Genomic DNA, 21,686 nt, shown 5'->3' on the forward strand with positions numbered 1-21,686 from the left:
AAAAAAAAAAAAAAAAAAAAAAAAAAAGAAGAGAGGGAGGAGGGGAAAAGGGGGGGTGGGGGGGGGGGGGGGGGGGGGGGGGGGGGGGGCTTGTTTTTTAAACTAAAAATTTCCTACCATTCTTGCCACCAATTCAGCTTCAGTGATATTTGTAGCTACACAAACATTAGCATGGACAAGTCTCCAAGCAGCAGCTGGCATTTTATGTACCACACTACTTCAACTCTTCACTCAAAGCAGATCTGAGAGACACAAGGCTTAACATGTTGGTATGCACCACTGCATTGGTGCTATGCTAGTGTTCCCACGCACATTGGCACTGGAGGAATGAAACATCATCACAACGGAAGGACATTTTAAAGAGAAATAAGCCTACTGTAGATGTCTTAAAGCACATATTTTCAGGTGAATTTATACTCCAATGAGAAAGTGAGGTTTGCCTGGGATGGAAGAAACCTCCCAATACTCAAGTGACAACAGAGAGATGTTTGGAAGGCTGCCAGCCAGTTTATCATCTCCAGGAGCAGTTTGTTTGGCAGCTGCTCACTTTAGGTACATATGTGGCCTTCACCACCATAATATCTGAGTTCGCATGTGTTGTCATGGTTTCACATCACCCCTCAAAGCCAAAAGCACTGTCACGAGGCTGTGCTGGAACTGGCAATAGGCTTTTCAGGTTGTGCTGCTAGCTCCTTACGTGTAGCCATCTGAGCTCACTCCATCAAACTGTGACGGGATCACTGCAGTTACGCTTTTTTGTGCTTTATGGCTCTGGCAACTTGATTTTCAAGTCTGGGCTCGCTGTATCCACACTCATGGCTTTTACCTCCTATTCTCTTTTATTATTTCAAACTGGATGATAAACCCCCACTGCTGGCCCTAGGAACAGATAAACTCACAACGTGATGGAAGACAACACACTGCAGAATCAGGGTTTTACTGTCAAGTTACGGAGATTCTGCAGTACAAATGAGTGAGTGCACATTAGTTGCTACCAATACCGCAAATCTGAGGCACGCAGCACAGCTTTGGTTAAACAAACAAAGCATTTATTTAGCAACCTGCACAAAAAGTTCTTATCCGTCCTTTTAAATATATTTATTTGTAAAAGATCAAAAAGAAAACCCAGAAAAAGGCGTATCACTATACCCAAACAATGTTTGCTCTTAACAAAATGGTTAAGTGCAGCATTTACAGAACAGCATTAAATTCTTATTTGAAATGTTGGAGGGTTTCAAGCTTTTATTTTTCCATTTTCCAAGACAGGCGTGCAGGGGAGAATCTTCAGAACACAGGATCATCATCATTATGGAAAGAACAGCAACCAATTTATGGGAAACAAGGAATAACTTAAAAACAAAACCCACATTATTGTACATTAATCACTCTGGAATATTCTGTTACCTGGCACAACTCTCAAGATCGTACATAGAAGGCAAAGAACAGAAGTTCATTTAATGCAATCCAAACAATAACCTAATGTGGGTTTCATCAGTGTCAGTGAGATGGGACAGCCAGACAAATACCACACCATATTCGAGAGCACAAACTCTTTAAAGGGCCCATGTAAGCTTTCTCCGTAAACTGAGAAGGCCTTGAATCAAATATAGGTTAAAAATGGCATATATAAGCTCTAAATTAGCAAGGGCTAGTTTCTTGGTGTGGAGCTGTCTCAGAAGATGTGTCAGACCGGCTGACCATCTTGTATCACATTGATCTGCTCTCAGTGCTTAGAATTTGAAGCTCTTCTCCTGCTTCTCCCTACACTCTTATATTAAAACCAGCATATAAACATGAACTAATTTGCAAAATCATTTCCTCGCTATCACCACGCCCTGAGCTAGGCGGTTACTAAAGGAAACCTTCAGCTTCCATAGGATATGCCAATCAGCCAGCAAAACACCGCTGATGGGTCACAACTGCCTAAAGAGGAGAATGCAAATGTAACCTGAAGAGCCCCAATCAGGCCACAGAAGGTCTATGCACAAAGAGAAACTTTTCTATGTTCACTGCTGTTGCCTTACAACCGCAAGAGAGCATTCGTGTAGCACCTTGGCATGGAATGCAATAATTCTAGTCCTCACGAGACTTTCAACTCATCACACTGTCTTGGGTGTGATTTCTTGGCGCTCAGGACCTGAGCCCAGAATTGCTGTCCTAAGGAATTCATCATCAGCTGCAGCCAATCCAACCATTTTCACAAATATAAACCTAAACCTTTGTTCACAGTTCCAACTGACCCCTTTTCTTGGGGAGAGATTCACTTCAATTTGAGATACAGATACAAAAGGGTTTTGGTCTTCTCCCCAGGGGTTCAAGGAAAAAAAGCAACTTAATGTGCTTTTAACGGGAAGCTCAGCTGAGTTCTATTTAATGGTGAACAGAACAAGTATTTTTCATTAAAAAGATAATCCAAGAATTTGCTGTTGAGATTAAAAATGCTGAATAATGTTAGAAAACCCAAACCAAAGTATTAATAGAGTTATAAAAACAAGGTTTAAATGAGGATCTGGGTGTGAAGTTGAAGTGCTGAGAGCTTGGGATAATCACCATCCATCCAATCAGCTACCTGACTTGTGATCACTTGCTAATCCAGAGTACCCCAAACTATGGGGCGCGCCGGAAAGTTCCGGGAGGCTGTGGCGGGGCCTGGGCCAGCCTCCATAGGGAGGGAGCGCCACCCAGCTCCACCCCACACCCAGATGCTGGTCCACACCGCAGCTCTGCTCCCGACCCAGGGCCAAGACTGGGGACAAGAGTGGAACAGCACGTGGCTGTGGGCTCAGCTGCAGACTGCAGCCCCCCACCATGGCCTGGGCTGGGTCTCCACCCCTGCTCTCAGCCTCGGCCCCTCACCATGGCTCTGTTCGCAGCCCCGCTCCCCGCCCAGATCCACCCTTAGCTGTGGTCCCTTTACCCCTGTGCTGGGAGCCGTGAAGGTTGATGGGGTAAGGCGGGCGCGACCCTGAAAAGTTTGGGGACCACTGTGCTAGTGGGATTCACTGGTTAAACACTAGACGTTACATAGAAAATGGAAGCATAACTCCTTTATTTTATTTTTCTTTTTTCTCCTTTTTTCCAGGTAGCACTACAAAGACATTCAAATATTAAAGCCACGTTACAGGCCGTCCTTTAAACACACATAAAAGAACCAAATGAACCATGTCAAGTGACCCTAGAACACAACATTGTCAAAATAAAAGTTCTTTTAAAAAAAAAAATGCCATTGGGCAACCAATTGAGAAACCCTCCACATAGAAACAGGTTGATCCAATCACTACTGGCTGCCCAACGCTAGGCTATCAGCTTTCCCAGATGGGCCTGCTGGCTGTACACCACGTGCTGAGACCAAGCCCTTCGCCCCCGTTTCTGTCAGTGCAGCTAGGACCCCCTTCATTTGCTCAGCAGCAGTAGATTTTATGGAATGGTAGCCCAAACAAGCAGAGCTATCAAAGCCTGAAATTTTCTATTTCCGAGAGGTGCTGCTGAGAAATGCCTGGCTTTAAAAATAGACTAGATGTGAAACTGTGCCGATTTAAAAAAAACAAAAAAACAAAAACCAACAAGAAGCAGCAGCTTTTTCCCTGTGTGAGTCCTGGCCACCTCTCTTTAGAAGGCACTCATTGGTATGCAGAGAATCTCTGTGGTTAGTGATTATACTGTCATGTAACGGGTATTAGAAAGTTAGCACTCTGGCCCTATTCTTAGCACCACCGCTTCAGACTGGTTAGAGTAGCACTTACCCCTACTCATAGTGTCACCTCTACTGGAACATATTTTTTGCTTTCCCGGAAGAGAAAAAATTATGCAAAGTTGCAAACCACAATACCAAACAGGAGAAACCGTTCCAGTTTTCCCCCCCTTTTTTTTTTGTTTTAGACAGCATGTTTTACAGGGGTGTTTTTAAGTACACTGTGCTGTGTCTAATGGAGAACTATAAATCCAAGGGAATTAAACATTTCAGACTCTCATTTCTACTGCCAACTGTCATTTATAAGTTGGCTGGTTTGCCAAAAATGGCTCTGAGCAAGCAGCTTATGTACCTCTTTACAATGCAGCACCCACTTCACTGCCCCAAAGTGGGAGCGCACAAAGTGCAAGATCCCCTTCCAAAAAAAAAAAAAAAAAATCAAATCAAACTTGTCAATTTCAGACAGACACTCCAGATCCAGCAAGAAACTGCCTCCAATTTCAGGCTGGACATCTAAAGTGAACAAGGATACAACTTTTTAAAGATACAAACCCAATAAACTTGTGTTTTTCTTTACATGTCATGGGACATATTTAAAGCTTAAGAGAAATACCAGAGTTTAAAAAAAGTGCCTGCCTCAATCTACCTATTTTGCTGTGGGGAGGGTTTCTTTTGGAGTGGAGGGAGAGCGGGGGGCGGCGCACAGGAAGGGAACGTAATAGAGGGAGAGGGACTGTTGCCATAATCAACTTTACTCTTATGGAATGATGCAATTTCTGTAATGATTTAAGCACAATTTAAAACAAATCTACAGTACGTTATTTCAAGGGGAAAAACACTAAAATTGCCAAATGTCGTAGACTAAACAGCAACTCATATTTATATATAAAAAATTAAAGTCATGTGAACATTATCTCAGCAAATGCTACAACAGTGGTTAGGCATCATCATCTTCCTCTTTTTTGTCCTTCTTCCCGTCGCCCTCGCCCTCAGCTGTCTCACTGGTGTCTCGTCTCCTTTTTCTGTTACGTGCATTAAGTCTATTTTTAGGAGGTGGCAAAGGGTCCATTCCAAGTACTTTGTGTATCTGCCTGAAAGCTAGCATCCTTAAAGCATGCTAGAGGAGGAAGCAGAAGAAACATTAAGGATGGTACCATTGTCAGGACAGTAGTTAGTAGGCATGACATGGCTGATACTACATAGCCTACAGTATCTTCTGTGTACAGCAGCCTTTAGAGTCCCACACGGCAGGCTGGAGTTTAAAGTTAATGACAATGTATTCTAAATATCAAGCACAGATACAAAAATATAAAGGACCTTATTACAAAGCTGCTGAGAGCTCATAATATCAATTCAAATCAGTGAAAGCTGAGCTAGTCAGTTCTTCTGAAAAATCAGGCCTAAAAATGTGTCCTGAACCAAAACCTGCTGAAGTCAATGCAAATCTTTACAATAGTTTCTAGCTCTTAAAAAGACTGTTCCTAAAGCCCAATGAAGAGCTAGAAACTACTGTAATTTGTTTAGTACAAGAAATAGCGTACAAATAGCAGCAGTCTTCTCACATCCCACACTGATCCATCCTGGAATGATCTCCTGCCTGCTATGCCGACAGAAGTGATTCTAACTCCCCCAATCCTTTAGTCCTAGACATCTTTTTTAGGTACTCTCATTATTCACTGGGGTCTAAGTAGAAGATGCTCTACAGAGTCCACATAGGAATATTTAATCTAAAGTCTTGATTTTAATACAAGCCAGAAAGGTGAAAGTTCTATATTTAACTGGTAAGCCTACCCAGGTTGTTCTACACACAGGCAATACTTAGCTCAGAAACAGAGATCAGTGTGAATTCCTAAATCAAATATCTGACTTCAGCCTACTGCTCTGGTGATGTCAGGCAATATTACATGCACTAAAAGCATTTTTAATTTTTTCTACCATGCAGTGGCTGGCTTGCAATAAGATTTTATTTTAAAATTGCATGACATTGCCTGCCAACATCCTAAGAATCTTTGACTGATAATAATACCATTGCTTACGTGGCCAGCAGGAGCAGATTTTAGATACTGCGATCAAAAAAATGCAGCGCACAGCTCGCCTCTCCACGTAAAATCTGATTAAACTGGCAGTTTTTGATGCCGGTGGACGTAAAGAACTACCACACTATTCATTAAGAAAATTAACAGTATTATAAAGAAATATTGTTGTGAACATTTTTTACGGTATTAACTTAAAGAACACATGGACTTATTTGATTTTTTTTTTACTTCACCTGTTACCTTTACACTAACCACTAAAGATGGCTAACAAGATTAGAGAAAAATAATATTTTTTTCATTGCGTTTACTTTTTGACAATTCTGTGTTTTCTAGTCCATTTCACTGGTTTTCCCTATAGTCAGTTTCCCCTTGTTTTTATGTATTTACCCCTTAATCCCTTCAAGCCACACAGGAGAGAAAATGGTTTTGAAAATACGAAAATACGACTAAAAAATGGGTAGAGAGACTTGGGGGGCAAATGCAATGCTGAAACTGACTTAACTCTCTTTAAGGGCAACTTTACTCTTCAATGTGAGGTATTTTTCACATTGATGTATTTATTTTTAAAGAAGTGTGTAAATTAGGTGCAGCTTTCAGGGTCACAGAGTTGTTAACATGGCTTTTGGGGTCACAAACACATACAATTGCAAACCAGAGGTTGTCCCTTACCATGGGTGCGGTAGCTGTTTTCAAAACCTTAACTGGAAAGGATAGAGTAACCTCAAATACCGATGTATAACAGATGCTTCACTTTACAGAATACTTCTACTAGTTTCCTTCTCAATGCTATTAGAAATAACTGTCTTATCTACCTGTGCACTGGCTGTAATATCCTCTCGTTCCTGACTGGTCATAGTCTCTAGAGCATCCATTTCATCTTTCTCACATGGATCTTGTAGCCCAGGTCCATCTGAATGCAAGGGGAAGAAGGAACCACAACTCTAAAACTCACTATGATCAGGGTTTAAGAAAAGACGTTTAAAAAAAAAATCACACTTTCCTAACGTACAGTGTTAGTTACAGTACCACTGACATTGCTTTTCACTAGTTATGCTGTTTGGTTACTTTTTTGCACTTCACTCAAGGAACAAGGAAACCTCACTAGTCAGTTTCAATTCTGTATTCTCAGAGACTGGCATAGAATGCTGAAGTGCTTGGGTTTTATATGTTTTTAAATATTGCTTTGAAGTTTTAATGAGAGCAATATTATTAATGCACACACAAGTGTTGGGCCTAAACTATCCGAATCTCTTTAAGCACTTCAAAATAAAAAATAATCAGCGCCTTCCCTTCAATCAAAAAGGCACATACAACACATCTGCCACTTTCTGAAAGCAGAGCTACCAATACCATTGAGTCCCAGAATCAGTGCTGCGGACAGAGTTTATTTCAACAGCCATACTTTAACATCTGTTTAGTGGGAAACCATCACAAAATGTAGCATGTACTGCAGGATGACAACACAGATGGCCCAATCCACCGTTTCAAAGATTTAGGGGAGCGACATTACAGCAATTAGTTTAGAACTGACCCATCAAGAGTGTTCCTGTGGCTACACATTCAAGAACTCGGCGCATGGCATCTCCAGGACTTAGCGGACTTGTTGCACTACTTAAAGCCTTTTCTACAAGAAGTTCCATTGCCTGCAGGAAGGACAAAATCAGGGTTGACTTTTTAAATGAGGAAATGAAGCTAAAATACAGTTTCTTAAAAATATAAGCAATGGTGTGTCCTCCACAAAAGGCGCGCAGCCTCTGCAGAAGGCAAAGAATCCTTTTTTTAGGGCTGTGTTTTGCTTTTTAGTTCCTTGAAACTAGACTCAAGATACTGCTAAGGCAACCTTGTAAAACCATCACGAACATCTAAGCTCCTGCAAAAAACCCTTCTCATCTACTTGTGCTAGGACAATAATAATGAAAACATTTTACTTGCTTGTCAACAAAAATTATTTGGCTGAGAGAATGGACCAATAGAACTTTGCAAGGCTGAGCTCAAGAGAATTCACAACTCAGTTCAGAGTTGGCTACTAACTTATTTCTAAAAACTCTCTTTAGCAAGTCACATAATAGAATTCTGCACCTAGAGGATTTACAGCAGTCTGGTCACTTTCTTAGGAAAATTAGGACTGACCAAAGGATTTGGACCACTGTTTGCTACATGGGACCATTTAGACCGGCTCCTCTATGGTTTCTTTGGGCATTTATTAGTTGACAATTGCCCTGCTATTTACTGGCACTTTTCTAAAAATGTTAAAGTTTATCATCACTTGTTTATTAAATTATTTTGTAAACCTACAGGCGTCTACCAGTGAAACCTGTCACCTTTTATCCAGCTTTCCTATTATATGATTCTAATACTACAATATTAGAAAGTTTTGTCCAATCATCATCAGTAGTATTACAGTTGCACTAGAAGTTTCCAATCAAGATCCCATTGTACTAGACGTTGTATACACACAGTAAGACAGTTTCTGGGCACATGGTACTTACAATCTTCCAGCCGCGGTAAGAGCTGGAAGAGAAGGGGTAGCAAGGTGAAGAAAGCAAACGTGCTTCCCTCTCAAGAAGCCAATTCATCCCCCTACCACAGGTTAACTGCACATGTGCAGAAAGAGGGGACTATTGTATAAGTAAGTACCAGTGGGGTCTCTCTCCAAAGATTAGGTTCATTTCTTCAGCCAAATATAATGAAAGCAAGTCCCTCAACTGCTCCTAAACCAGCAGCACAAAGGCAACAAAGGCAGATGAACAAGACCAACACCAAAATTGACACCAGGGTTCAATTACACTGGAGGGATAAAATGTGTTCCTAGTATTTATTGAGGAATCCACAAGTTAGACTAATGCAGTAGCTAGTATGGCAGAAGGTTTTCTAAGTATGTATGGTTTACAATAAATAAAATCCAACTAGCTTCCCCAGTTGTTTAATACTCTCTGAAATAGACAAACTACTCTCTACAGAGTATTTATATGCTTAATATGAATAGGACTCCTGGAAGCCCTGTGAGAGGAGAGAGTTCCAGGTATGCATGGAGCACGTAACCCATAAAGCATAGTGGATTTAGAGCTCAGCTGTGTGAGGAGTTTGTATATTAAACACATATCTGACTCTGTATACAGTCTCTACAGTCATGCTGGTGTGGCTGTTCACATTCTGAGGAAAGGGACCTCCTCTCTCACAGCTCTAGCTAAATCATACTGTGCATGTGGCCTGCAGACATGGGCTGTGGCACCATACTTGTAATAGCCAAGTATGAAGTTGAAAATCCGAGATGACTGCAGATATGCACTAATTATTTTTAAACTGTCTCATTCTCCACCCCCACAAGAGGAACTGGAATTGAATAACTACATAAATTTGCTTTGGTGAAGAGGCTATGGAGGATGGATTCCCTATTGCTGAGCAGCAGTCTTCTTGTTAGTCTATAGAAAAGGGAAGGTAAACGTAGACCATGCTCTGGGACCTACTGAGGTCAGTAGGCTTTGTCACGAACGTCAACAGATTCAGCCCTATATATCCAATGTACTTGTGTGGTTAGCTTATCTTTTACTTCATTTCAATGTCCCTGATAATCATCACTGTTGCTACAAGCGTCTTACATGATAGCAATCAAAGGAAGGGTGTCACAGAAAAGGCTTCGGTCTTCTTACCCAATCTGGAAGTGCCCCCCATGTTGGTACACGCTGGCAAAGATCTCGCAGAACCCTGATGATAATCACACATGACTGCAGACCGTTAGCTCTAGCCTTTATGGAAATAAAGGAGACTGTTTGCTAACAGAAAATATCTAAGACAATAAAAACCTAAGTCATACAAGCAACAAAACAAAACTCATTAAAAGTATCTTAGAGTCTGAAGAAAATATTCTCCTTATCTGAATATTAAACCATTTGACTTCACATGGAGCAAAGTTTCCACTGTGTACTACTCCATGTAAAAAATGCAATGGGGCACTGGCATTCTAAAAAAATGCTGAGGTAGAACACAAAACCAAAAGGGATAAAGAAACTAACCTATCTAGTTAAAAGAAGGCTACACCAATTGTGTTCAACATTTTGCACACTCTCAGGGTAAGCAACATTATTTGTTGAGTCAGTGCTAGCAAAAGGCGTTAGACTGGCAGCTCTGAATACTCAAATCCTCTACTTATCCACAAAGCAGGTAAAGAATGATCAGAACTGGGCAGGCTTCACTTCTCCACTAGCCAATGGATCGCAAGCGTCCTGGAGAGACCAACGGCCATGTTCTCTTTAAGGATCTATTCAGCTCTTGCTTTTCTGTTGGGGTTGCTGCACAGTGCTAATTATGGTGGTGGATTTTATAAGTATTTCTTAAACAACTAGAGAGACAAGGTGGGGTAGTATCTTTTATTGGACCAACTTCCATTGATGAGAGAGACAAGCTTGCAAGCTGACACAGAGCTCTTCTTCAGATCTGGGAAAAGTACACGTGTGTCACAGCTAAATACAAGGTTTGTTTAGCATAAGGAATTAATATGTTGTAAGAAACCACTCAAGATGAATTGGAAATTAATACCTCTGCAGTCAAAGGACAAAAGAAGATCAGTGGGTCTTAAACAATCGTTAGTTGTACTTGAAAGTTTAGGGTTTAAAAGAGCATTTCTAAGCCAGGTGGTGAGGGTGACATATAAAAGGATCCTCTCAGATCCATTTACTGACAGAAGTTGACATATGCAGCCTTCTCTAGCCTGCCAGAATAAAGATAAAATATTTTGCTTCAGCAGGATTTATTTTCACCAAAACCCAACAAAAAACAGGAACGGGCTCATTTATATTCTAGAAATATTCCTATTTTAAGTTACTGTGCTGTGGAGAGGATGAGTTGGAATGTGTACACAAGAATTTTGGGGTCATTATACAGAAGATGCCCCCAATAGCATCAGTTACACTTTGAATAAACATGGTCAGCTCTGCAGCACAAAACTGTGCCTCCTTCCCCCTCCCGCCCTCTCCTTCTACCCGACTAGCAAATCAATGGGAAACTGCACAACACATCTCAGTGCTTCGAAAAGCTCTTTACCTGGAACCATTTAGCATGACGAAGGGCAGCCAATGACTCTAGGCATTTCTGTTGACTCAAAATATCACAGGGGTCAGGCTGAGATTCTGCTGCTGCTTCTAAGAGGAAAGAAATATATGAATTTCTCTTTGCACCATTTACTTACAAAGCTTTCGCGACCAAGAGTTGCTGTGAAAGACCATAACACAAGCATAACTTTTTGTTACTAATAGTTATCAAACTAGCATACTGTAGTTTCTAAATCGTATCCACAGACTGAAGCCCGACTGCATTGTGATTAGAGATCACTGTCTCCTCCATCAAAAGCAACCAGTCTTTTTCAAATGAAAATGTGTTTCTGAAAGCATTGAGAGCAGCACAAAAATCTCTATTAGCAAATTACAGCAATTAGGTCTGCAGATTTATAAAGTTAAGTCTCGAATACAACTAACTCCATCCATCTTCTGCCTCCCCATTCAGGAAGGTGAAGGGAAAAAGCAGCACAGGAGTTTTAGGAGGATTTCGGCCTCCTGATTTTGTCACTTTGAAAGTATTCTGACAGTAGTAACCAAATCAACAAATCAAAATATCTGCTCAGTCACCATGGTTATTTCATTTTGAAATTATTACCTATTTAGTACATCAAACCTTTCACACACAAAATTTTAAACCATCAATGATTTACTCACCTTCGTCAGCAGAAGCATCCTCTCTCATGAGAGGAGATGTGACTGAAATGGTGACCTGCATTTTTGGTTCCTTGTACGAACAGATGAGTATACTTGCTTCCTCAGCATCGGATGAAACTTCATACTCATCTTCAGTTAACGTCTAGAAAGTTAAAAGAACAAAACTTCATTTGTTTCACCTTCAAGTTCATGTGCCAGCATTATCTCTATATCCCACTATTTAAAAAAAATCGTATTTGGTGATTTTTTTGTTCAAGAAAGAAATTGACTAATATAGTTTAAAAGCTAGGAATGATGTAGCATCAGTTTCAATTACATTAGTAGAAAAAATGGGTGAGATAATATCTTTTATAGGATCAACTCCTGTTGAAGGAAGGCACAAGCTTTTGAGCTATACAGAGCTCTTCCTCTGGTCTGGAGAAGGTAGACAGAGTGTCTGAGCTAAATACAAGGTTGGACAGGTTGTTAAGCATAAGAGGTTCACACATGCAGTATAAATGAAGTGGGCAATTCAAGGTTAGGAGCCAGTAGGATGTGCTACAAATTGTTGTAATACACCATAAAACCAGTGTGTGTGTTAAGTTTATAATTTTTTGTGTACAATAGAGTTATGAATTTAAGTTCCCAGACTTGTCTTTTGAAGGTATTATGTGGGTTTCCTTTGAGGATGAGGACTGAGAGGTCAGACATGGACACATCTGTATCCTGAAAGAAATCTTCCCCAAACTCCCTCTTCTGACTTTCAAATAACACCCCAACCTTACCAAGCTTGTCATCAGAAGCAAGCTCCGACCAGACCAAGACACACCAACTCAAAGCAGCACCAGTTCCTGCCAGAACAGGTGCAACACATGCAGACATATCTCCACTGATACAATGATCAGTACCTCCCACAATACAACTTTCAAGATCTATGGATCCTACACATGCTTATCACATCATGTGGTGTACCTCATCCAGTGCATCAAATGCCACAACTACTATGTGGGTGAAACCAGACAATCACTACGCTCTCAAATGAAACCATGCAGAAAAATGATAGCGACAGAACACCACATCAGCTACGGGCGAGCACTTTTCACAAAGTTATCACTCCATGTCTGACCTCAGTCCTTGTCCTCAAAGGAATTCCACATAACGCCTTCAAGGGACATGCCCAGGAGCTTAAATTCATAACTCTGCTGGACGCTAAAAACCATGAATTAACAAAGACACTGGTTTCATGGTTTATTATAGTAATTTGTAACACACTCTGCTGCCTGCTAACCTTTAATTGCCCAATTCCTTAAACTGCTGTCTCCTACAGCATATGTGAACCTCTTACGCTTAATAATCTGTCTCACCTTGTATTTAGCTCAGACACACCGTCTACCTTCTCCAGACCTGAGGAAGAGCTGTGTGTAGCTTGAAATTTAGTCCCTTCCATAACAGAAGTTGGTCCAATAAAAAAATATCACCTATCTTGTCTCTCATATATCCTGGGACCAGCACGCCAGCTACAACCCTACAAACATATATAATAGGCAGCATACCCTTTTTTTGCAGTAGGCCCTTACTGGCCAGGCTTTCTCATAGCCCTACCAGTGCACCTCAAACTTGATATGCAACTCTGTCATTCTAGTCCTCAGACTTTCCTGAGCAGATTGTCCCATCATGCAAATTATGCCAAAAACTGTATTGGCTTTGTGATGTAAGAGCCTGTAAGGACTGAACTAAGACATCCAAACCAAGTGCAGCATGCCACTATGCTACCTACTACTAGAATGGAAATTGACATTTTGAGATGGAATGCAGAAAAAACCCAGCACACGTTCCCTGTTACAATGCCTGTTGCTAAGCACAGGAACTGTCTTTTCTATTTTGTTTTGTACATAGCCTAGGATATTGTTAATCTTCAATAAGCAGTACTGGATTGTTCTATGCTCTAGGGATCCTTTTTCCTGACAAATAGCAAAGGAGAAATTGTCATTAGAAATCAGAAACGAAGGAGGATCCACTCTTACTGAAAGCTGCTTGGGCAGCTGCTCTGTGATGTTCTTTAAGAGGGTGTGTGTAGGTTTCTGGGCAGAGAGTAGGATAAGATGAACATTCCTGTCTCCTTGGAGCAGAAGCCCTTTTGCCAGAATGCCAACTCGCATTACACCTTTCAGAATTCGGGGTGCAGTTTCTGCTTTCCTGTTGAGGAGAGAAGTTGTGGGAAAACATCAAACAGAGCTATCTACATTGAATCTGAGCCTTAAAATCTATCACAGGGAGCCCCAAAATATCTGAAAAGCAGAACTAAAAGGCAATTAACAATATTGCTCCTGAAGTAAATTGCTGCACTGTATTTGTTAAAACAGAAAGACACTGAAATCTCCATGCAATTCTTTGATTCTGCTGCAGCACAAATTCATTGAAGCAACTTTAGTGGTAGGTCCACTATGAGTTACACGTTTGCCTTTTGATTGTAATTTTGAAACCTTTAACTTAAATCTAAATACAAGAACTCTCCAGAACTCTTATTTAAACTATTACACTGAAATAGCGTAAAGATTTCACTACCACCCCATGTCTAACTGTTCAGAGGGGAGACTATTTTTGTTTTATTACTTTTGAAGTGACTATTAAGTGCCAAGTGGTGTCACAGCTGTGGACAGCTGGAACATTTTCTGCAGGAATTGGACATTACTATAACCCTTTTTAATCTAGCTTCAATCAGTGCTGCAGGACAGAAAACAGAATTTAAAGCCAGTAAGTAAGGAAGCCAATTCTGTATGTATCGCAAGCTCTGCGATCTCTACCCTCACTAATGTTTAGGCAAACAAAATATAGATGCACAAATGAGAGTGAGGAGAGGATTCATTTTTGCCATTTTTAAACTCTCATTTTGCTGATGTGGCCTCTTTATCCAACCCCTTCGACAGACACTGCAGCTATTCTGGAATGATGACTTCCCCAGCACTCCAAAAGTGTCAACCTCATCTTGCCACAATACTGCAGCAACTACCTATGGAAAGAGTCTATGCAAGTTTGTTACCCCCTCTCTTCATCATCTTCTTCTCTGTCAGATTCTTGCTCTGTCAATGAATCAGAGACGAGCTTAAGAGCACGTTCAGAATGGGAGACGACCTTCTGGATGGCCTGCAGCTCCTCTTCTGTTGGGTAGATGCTAGAGTGTTTTGTCATGATGTGACGGTCATCAGAAGAGTCTGGACGTCTAGTAGGCTGAGAAACGGAAAATAAACTTTACTTCCATCTGGGGGCTGAGAAGAATTAAAAACGGTTACCTACCTTTTATAACTGTTGTTCTTCGAGATGCATTGCTCAGGTCCATTCCATTCTAGGTGTGCGCGCGCCTACGTGTGCAGTCAGAGGAGATTTTTGCCTTAACGGTATCCATAGGGCTGGCTGTGGTGCTCCCTAGAGTGCCGCGCTCATGCCACAGTATATCAGGCACCACCAGCCCTGCGCCGTCTCAGTTCCTTCTTGCCGACATTCTGACAGAGGGGCAGGAGGGCGGGTAATGGAATGGACATGAGCAACACATCTTGAAGAACAACAGTTACGAAAAGTAGGTAACCGTTTTTTCTTCTTCGAGTGCCTGCTCATGTCGATTCCATTCTAGGTGACTCACAAGCAGTATCAATAGAGGTGGGCCCAGAGTTCACTGTCATGCAGCTTGTAGCACAGCTCTGCCGAAGCCAGCGACATTCTGAGCTTACTGGGTCAATGCACAGTGTGAAGCGAATGTGTGGACAGATGACCAGGTCACAGCCAGACAGATCTCCTGGATCGGCACCTGAGCAAGGAAGGCTGCCAAAGACGCCTGCGCCCTAATCGAATGAGCCATCAATATCGGCGGTGGGGGGCAGATTCCTTAGCTTGTAGCAGTAGCGGATACAGGCCGTGATCCACAATGACATTCTTTGAGGAGACACAGGGCAACCTTTCATCCTGTCTGCAATTGCCACAAACAGCTGCGTAGGCTTACAGAACAGCTTCATTCTGTCTATGTAGAAGGCCAGAGCGCATTTGACATCCAGGGTATGCAAACTGCGTTCCTCATCTGTCTCATGGAGCTTAGGACAGAGGACCAGCAAGCATATGTCTTGACCAATATAGAACTAGGAGATGACCTTGGACAGAAAGGCCGGATGCAGACGCAGCTGAACCATGTCCTTATAGAAGGCCACGTAAGGTGGTTCAGATGTTAGCGCTCTGATTTTGGATACTCAACAGGCTGAAGTTATGGCGACTAGGAAGGAAACCTTCCAGGAGAGAAGCAGGAGAGAGCAGGAAGCTAGAGGCTTGAAGGGGGGGGGGACACATGAGCGGTGACAGCACAAGATTCAGGTCCCAAGGGGGTACTGGATCCCCAACATATGGGTAGAGACACTCCAGGCCCTTCAGAAACTGTGCTGTCATAGGGTGGGCGAAGACCGACCTGCCTTGAAATGGAGAATGGAACGCCAAACTGGCCACCAGGTGAACCTTGACCGAAGACAGCGAGAAGCCCTGGAGCGTTAGGTGCAGCAGATAGTCCAGGATGTCCTGCAGTGGGGCCTCCTCCACACAGATGTGACAATCCGAGGCCCAACACGCAAATTCCTTCCACTTAGTTACATAGGTAGCTCGGGTGGAAGGCTTCCTGCTGCCCAGCAGGACTTGCTGGCCACCGGCGGAACACCATCGTTCCTCTCCACTCACCCGCGCAGCAGCCAGGCTGTCAAGTGCAGCACCGCTAGGTTTGGATGCAGCAGATTGTCATGGTTCTGGGACAGCAGATCTGGTCAAAGAGGCTGCTGCACGGGGGTGGCTGCCAACAGACTCAGCAGCATGCCGAATCAATGCTGACGAGGCTACAGGGATGACCTTGGCCTTGTCTTGCTTCACCTTCAGGAGGATCCTGTGGATCAAGGGCATGGGCGGGAAGACGTACGTCAGCGCTCCAGACCACGAGATCAGGAAGGCATCCGACAGGGAGCCCTTGTCCATGCTCTGCAAAGAGCAGAGCACGTGGTACTTCCTGCCTGGACGCGAACAGGTCCACCTGGGGAAACCCCCACCTGCAGAAGATCAGGCTGACTACCTCCAGATGGAGCGAGCCTTCATGGCAAGATGACAGGATTCTGCTGAGACGATCCACCAAGACATTTTTGGCCCCTGGCAGATGGGCGGCCACCGAGTGAATGGCGTTCCTCACGCAAAAAGTCCCAGAGACTGAGCACTTATTGACAAAGGGCTGAAGATCTGGTGCCGCCCTGCCAGTTGATGTAATATACCGTGGCAGTACTGTCCATCAGGACTGTACCACTTTGCCCTTCAGGTGGGGCAAGAGAGCCTGTCAGGCCAGTCGAACCGCCCTGAGCTCCCTTACATTGATGTGGAGGGCCAGACTGGATTGTAACCAATGACCCGGGATGTTGAGATTTAAAACAAATAAACGGAAATTCTTCTTCACACAGCGCACAGTCAACCTGTGGAACTCCTTGCCCGAGGAGGTTGTGAAGGCTAGGACTATAACAGGGTTTAAAAGAGAACTAGATAAATTCATGGAGGTTAAGTCCGTTAATGGCTATTACCCAAGATGGGTAAGGCATGGTGTCCCTAGCCTCTGTTTGTCAGAGGGTGGAGATGGATGGCAGGAGAAAGATCACTTGATCATTACCTGTTATGTTCGCTCCCTCTGGGGCACCTGACATTGGCCACTGACAGTAGACAGGATACTGGGCTGGATGGAGCTTTGGTCTGACCCAGTATGGCCATTCTTATGTTCTTAAGTTTCTTATGAGCTCGCCCAGGTGGGCTCCCCATCCCAGATGCAAAGCATACAAGACCAGGGTGAGCGATGGGGTCAGGGACGCAAAGGGAACTCCTTGGAGCACCAACTTGGGGTCCTGCCACCAGGCCAACGACAGCAGGATAGGGACTGTTACTGTGACTACTCGGTCTAGGAGGTGTCTGCTGAGAATGTAAACCAAGGACAGCCACGTTTGCAGAGGCCTCATATGAAGAAGGGCATGGCTGACCACGTATGTACATGTGGCCCAACAGTCGCAGACACAGGTGGGCTGTAGTGAGTGGGTGGGCTTGCATGTGGGGGATTAAGCCTGCTATGGCCTGAAAATGTGTTTCGGGATGGAAGGCCCTGGCTCGTGTGGAGTCGAGGACCGCTCCAATAAACTCTATGCATTGGACTGGTGTTAACGTGGACTTTTCTGCGTTTATCAACAGGCCCAGGTCGCTGCAGGTGGAACGCACCAGATCGAAGCTCCTTTGTACCTGCCCTTGATAAGCCAGTCATTGAGATATGAAAAGATCTGGACACACACACCCCGGCGATGCCTGAGGTAAGCCGCCACTGGCGCTAACATTTCGCTAACACCCTGAGGGCCGAGAACAGGCCAAAAGGTAGGAACGTGAACTGAAAGTGCTGCCCGGCCACAATGAAGCACAGGAACCGTCTGTGTCCCAGGAATATGGAGACAAAGCAGTATGCATCCTTTAAGTCGAGAGCGCGTACCAGTCTCCTGGATGCAGGGAAGAGATGATGGAGGCCAGGGAGACCATGCGGAACTTCAACTTCTTGAGTGACTTCTTGAGGCCATGCAGGTCCAGGATGGGTCTGAGGCCCACTTTGGACTTTGGAAGTAACAAGAGTAGAAGCCTCTTCTTTCCATGTCCTGAGGAACCTCCTCCACAGCCCCCAAGCCCAGGAACTTCTTGACCTCCTGAACGAGGAGATGCTCACGAGAAGGGTCCCTGAAGAGGGACGGGGAAAAGGGGGGACAGGAAGAACGGGGGCGAGAAGGCAAGTTGACCAAGAATTACAGGGTATAGCCCCCAGCAATTATGTCCAGGACCCAGTGGTCCGATGTCACCCTGGACCATGCCAAACAATAAGGGGAGAGGAGATCAAGAAAAGGGTGGGAAGGATCCAGACAGATGGCTGGTGTGTCGCTCCCAGACACACCCTCAAGATGAGTGCTTCTGACCTCCTTGGTGCTTCACCGGCCAGGCTGCGCAGGGGAGTGGGACAACAAGTGGCGGCAGTGGCTAAACCCGGTGTCCCACTTTCTTGTAGGTCCATGATGAGGCTGCCACTGTCATGGAGGTGGTGGAGGTTGGAATGGCTGTCTCGACACCTGAGGAGTATGCATCCCCAGAGAGCGGAAATTCACCCTTGTGTCCTTAAGGCCGTACAGCTGCGTTTACGTCTGGTCAGAGAACAGATCTACACCATCAAATGGGAGGTCCTGAATGAAGGCCTGCATCTCCTGGGACAGGCCCGTGGTCTGGAGCCAGGAACTGCGCCTCATAACCACCGCTGAGGTAACCACCCGGGCAGCTGAATCGGCCGCATCCCAGGTCATTTGGAGGGAGCACCAAGCCGCCACGGTGCCTTCCTCCACCAGAGTTGCAAACTCCTGGGCCACCTCCTGGGGCATGGAGTCTTTGAACTTGAGTAGGGAGTCCCATAAGTTAAAATTGTAATGGCCCAAGAGGGTCTGGTGGTCCGCCACCCGAAACTGGAGGCTGGCCATAGAATAAATCTTGCGACCAAACAAGTCCAACCTCTTAGCATCTTTATTTTTAGGGGTGGAACTGGTGGGGCCCTGCTTATCTTTCTCATTGGCCACTGACATGACCAACGATCCTTGTGGCGGGTGGCTGTACAAGTACTCGAACCCTTTCGCAGGGACGAAGTACTACTTCTCCGCTCTTTTAGACGTGGACGGAATAGAGGACAAGTTTGCCAGATGGACTTGCAATGTCCAGGAGCTCCTCATGTACCTGGAGTGCGACCCAGGCTGGGGTGGCCACCAAAAGCACATTGAACAATGTGTCCGCCTGCTCCTCCATCTCCTCTGCCTTGAGGCCCAAGTTCAAAGCCACCCTATGGAGCAGCACCTAATGCTCCTTAAAATCGCCCCATGCGCTAACTCTGGAGGGGCCTGTCACCACTTCACCCAGGGAAAAGGATGATGATTGGACCAATGGGGGAGGCCCGCCGGCATCTTCCCCCAACGGGGAGGGTGGCCTTGGAGTGGGAGTGCTGATGGTGCAATGGGTACCAACTTCGGCCTCTCCGATGTGGTGACCGAGAGTTGGCGAGAGTAGGTCAATGGCATAATGAGAACCCTCAGGCATTCCAATAAGGCCATTGGGTCAGCCCTTGGCCTTGCTGCCAGGCCGGCCCCGATGCCATAGACGCGCCCTCCAGAGCCCCTTCCCATTGCTGCCTGGGCAAGGGGCTGAACTGTGCCTTCAATCCAGAGAAGTCGTCGCCCTCCAGTGACCATGGCCAGGCCTGGGGGCTACCAACGACCAATGCTGGGAGCGTTCTGGTCAGTGCTGGGAGTAGGGAGAGTGTCATCATGTCGGTACCGGCCTCGAGGTCTCGGCGATCAATGGCGTGACTCGGACCGGTACCAGGGAGATCATCTATGCTTGGGAGAACTCTGGCGTGAAGATGGGGACTGAGAACATGGTACCGATGCTTGGTAATGACGGGTCAGAGACCTGGGCTGCGGAGACCAAGAGCGTGGCAACCTAGGGCTCTGCCTTGGCTCTGGAGACCAGTGGTGCTCGCTCGACTTGTGTGAGGCCCACCCGATCCCCGCTGGGCCCCACACTAACTGAACACTTAACAACTACTTATCTACTAAGAAACCATAGAACTATTTACAACAAGGCTAAAACAGGAAAGGAACTGATGGCCACTTGCGAAGCAAGGGACAGAGGCGCTCTGACTGACCACCACAAGCAGTAAGAAAGAACTGGGAGGGTGCAGGGCCGGCGACGCCTGATATACCGCGGCATAAGAGCAGCACTCCAGGAGGCGCCACAGCAAAAAATGTAAGGCAAAAATCTCCGATGGCCGCGCACATGGGTGCGCCCACACCTAGAATGGAATTAACATGAGCAAGCATTCGAAGAATGAAAAAAATTCTTAGCAATGCCATCACTAGTAGACATCCTATACACGCTCATAACTACATGAACAGATGCAGAAGACTATGTGAAAACAATTAAAGCAAAGAAATTCCAGCAAGCAACTGGAATTTTGTCAAGTCTCAAAGGGTCAGACTAGAAAAGCAATACGAAAAAAACTTAGCTGCTGCAGAAAGTGAGGGTCAATAGGCGGTGTTCTTCCCTCTGAATTAGTTTTGCACTAATGCTCTGTCACAGCATTTCGGGTTGCTGGATTCCAGGTGAAGTTTTGTAAATCAGACTTTAAAAGCTAATGTCCTGACCACATGTAATGAATCCACAACACCATCTGTGCCCTGTGGCCAGATCAAATTCCAATTTAGGTAGTTACATTCTCCCTCCCTCAATTACCTCTGTAATTTCAACAGGATAAGATATTTTTCACTTCCTATCCTGAAGTGTTGTGCAGCATTGTTATGCACTGAACAGTTGTCATGTTCCAACCTAGAGGAGGGTATGTTTCAATGCTGCGCAAGGTAACGAATATGAGTGCTACATCAGTGAATTTGTAAAAGTAAGGGAATTTGAAGATTCATTTGGATGAAAGGCTCGATGCAGTTGCAGGATGATTAGTATATGGCACAGGAGCAGGACCAAGACATTAGTAGAGGGAGCTTAAATTTATACTAACAAGTGATTTTCCAAGTTCTCCAGCTGCAGTGGTTAATGAGCAATCTCATGCGTTTTCCTAGTCAGCTTTCTCAAGTTATGCTGTATTCACATTGACTATAAAGACCTCCCAATCCCAGCAGCGAGTATAGAACCAATCACTAATCAGATCCCCACATGTGGCACTCTGTAAAAATCTCTTTTTAAAAACATATCAGGTGGCTTGGCACAGAGTGACACCATACCTCATACCCAGCCAGTATAGACAGATTAGTCTAAGAAGATTCAGCGAGAGCTGTAAATAAGCCTCCCAGGTTCCAGTGATTAAGATAAATAAGGTTCCATGAGAGGTGCACTAATATAGACGCAACCTTAAAAAGCAAAGGAGTAGTATGGTTAAATGGAAGTGGTCACTGAGGGCAGGAAAAAGAGCATCTATTGTGGTGGAAAGGTCAGTCTAGAGCTATATGCTTATGTTTACAACAAAAACCCCTATTTACTAAAGCCTGCCTCAGAGAATCAAACAAAAAGGAATCTGACCTCCAGGTCAGACCGCCTGAAAAATGCTTGTTAAATGGTTTGAAAAGGACTAGGAAAGTATAAGAAGAAAACGCAGCTCACTGTACAGGGGTTTTGTACGTGACAACCATCACTTTAGTAACCTGC

General features: G+C 44.4%; 1 protein-coding gene across 8 annotated transcripts in view; it reads right to left on the minus strand.

The window, feature by feature from the left end:
• LOC117868781 (megakaryocyte-associated tyrosine-protein kinase-like) overlaps positions 1-21,686 on the minus strand; it is a 116,629-nt gene that overhangs the window by 40,130 nt on the left and 54,813 nt on the right. For 4 of the 8 annotated variants that reach the window (XM_034755002.1, XM_034755003.1, XM_034755006.1 and 1 more), the window contains exons 12-15: positions 14,455-14,642; positions 13,439-13,610; positions 11,436-11,577; positions 10,768-10,865 (exon numbers count right to left, since the gene is read on the minus strand). In XM_034755002.1, the coding sequence (XP_034610893.1) occupies positions 10,768-10,865; positions 11,436-11,577; positions 13,439-13,610; positions 14,455-14,642 (600 nt within the window). Of the gene's footprint in view, positions 1-3,032; positions 4,809-6,539; positions 6,638-7,258; positions 7,371-9,377; positions 9,474-10,767; positions 10,866-11,435; positions 11,578-13,438; positions 13,611-14,454; positions 14,643-21,686 lie in introns of those variants that run through there. The other 4 variants (XM_034755011.1, XM_034755004.1, XM_034755007.1 and 1 more) reach the window with 3 other exon arrangements.

The sequence above is a fragment of the Trachemys scripta genome, chromosome 22 (assembly GCF_013100865.1).
Source record: "Trachemys scripta elegans isolate TJP31775 chromosome 22, CAS_Tse_1.0, whole genome shotgun sequence".
In the NCBI taxonomy this organism is placed as follows: Eukaryota; Metazoa; Chordata; order Testudines; family Emydidae; genus Trachemys; species Trachemys scripta.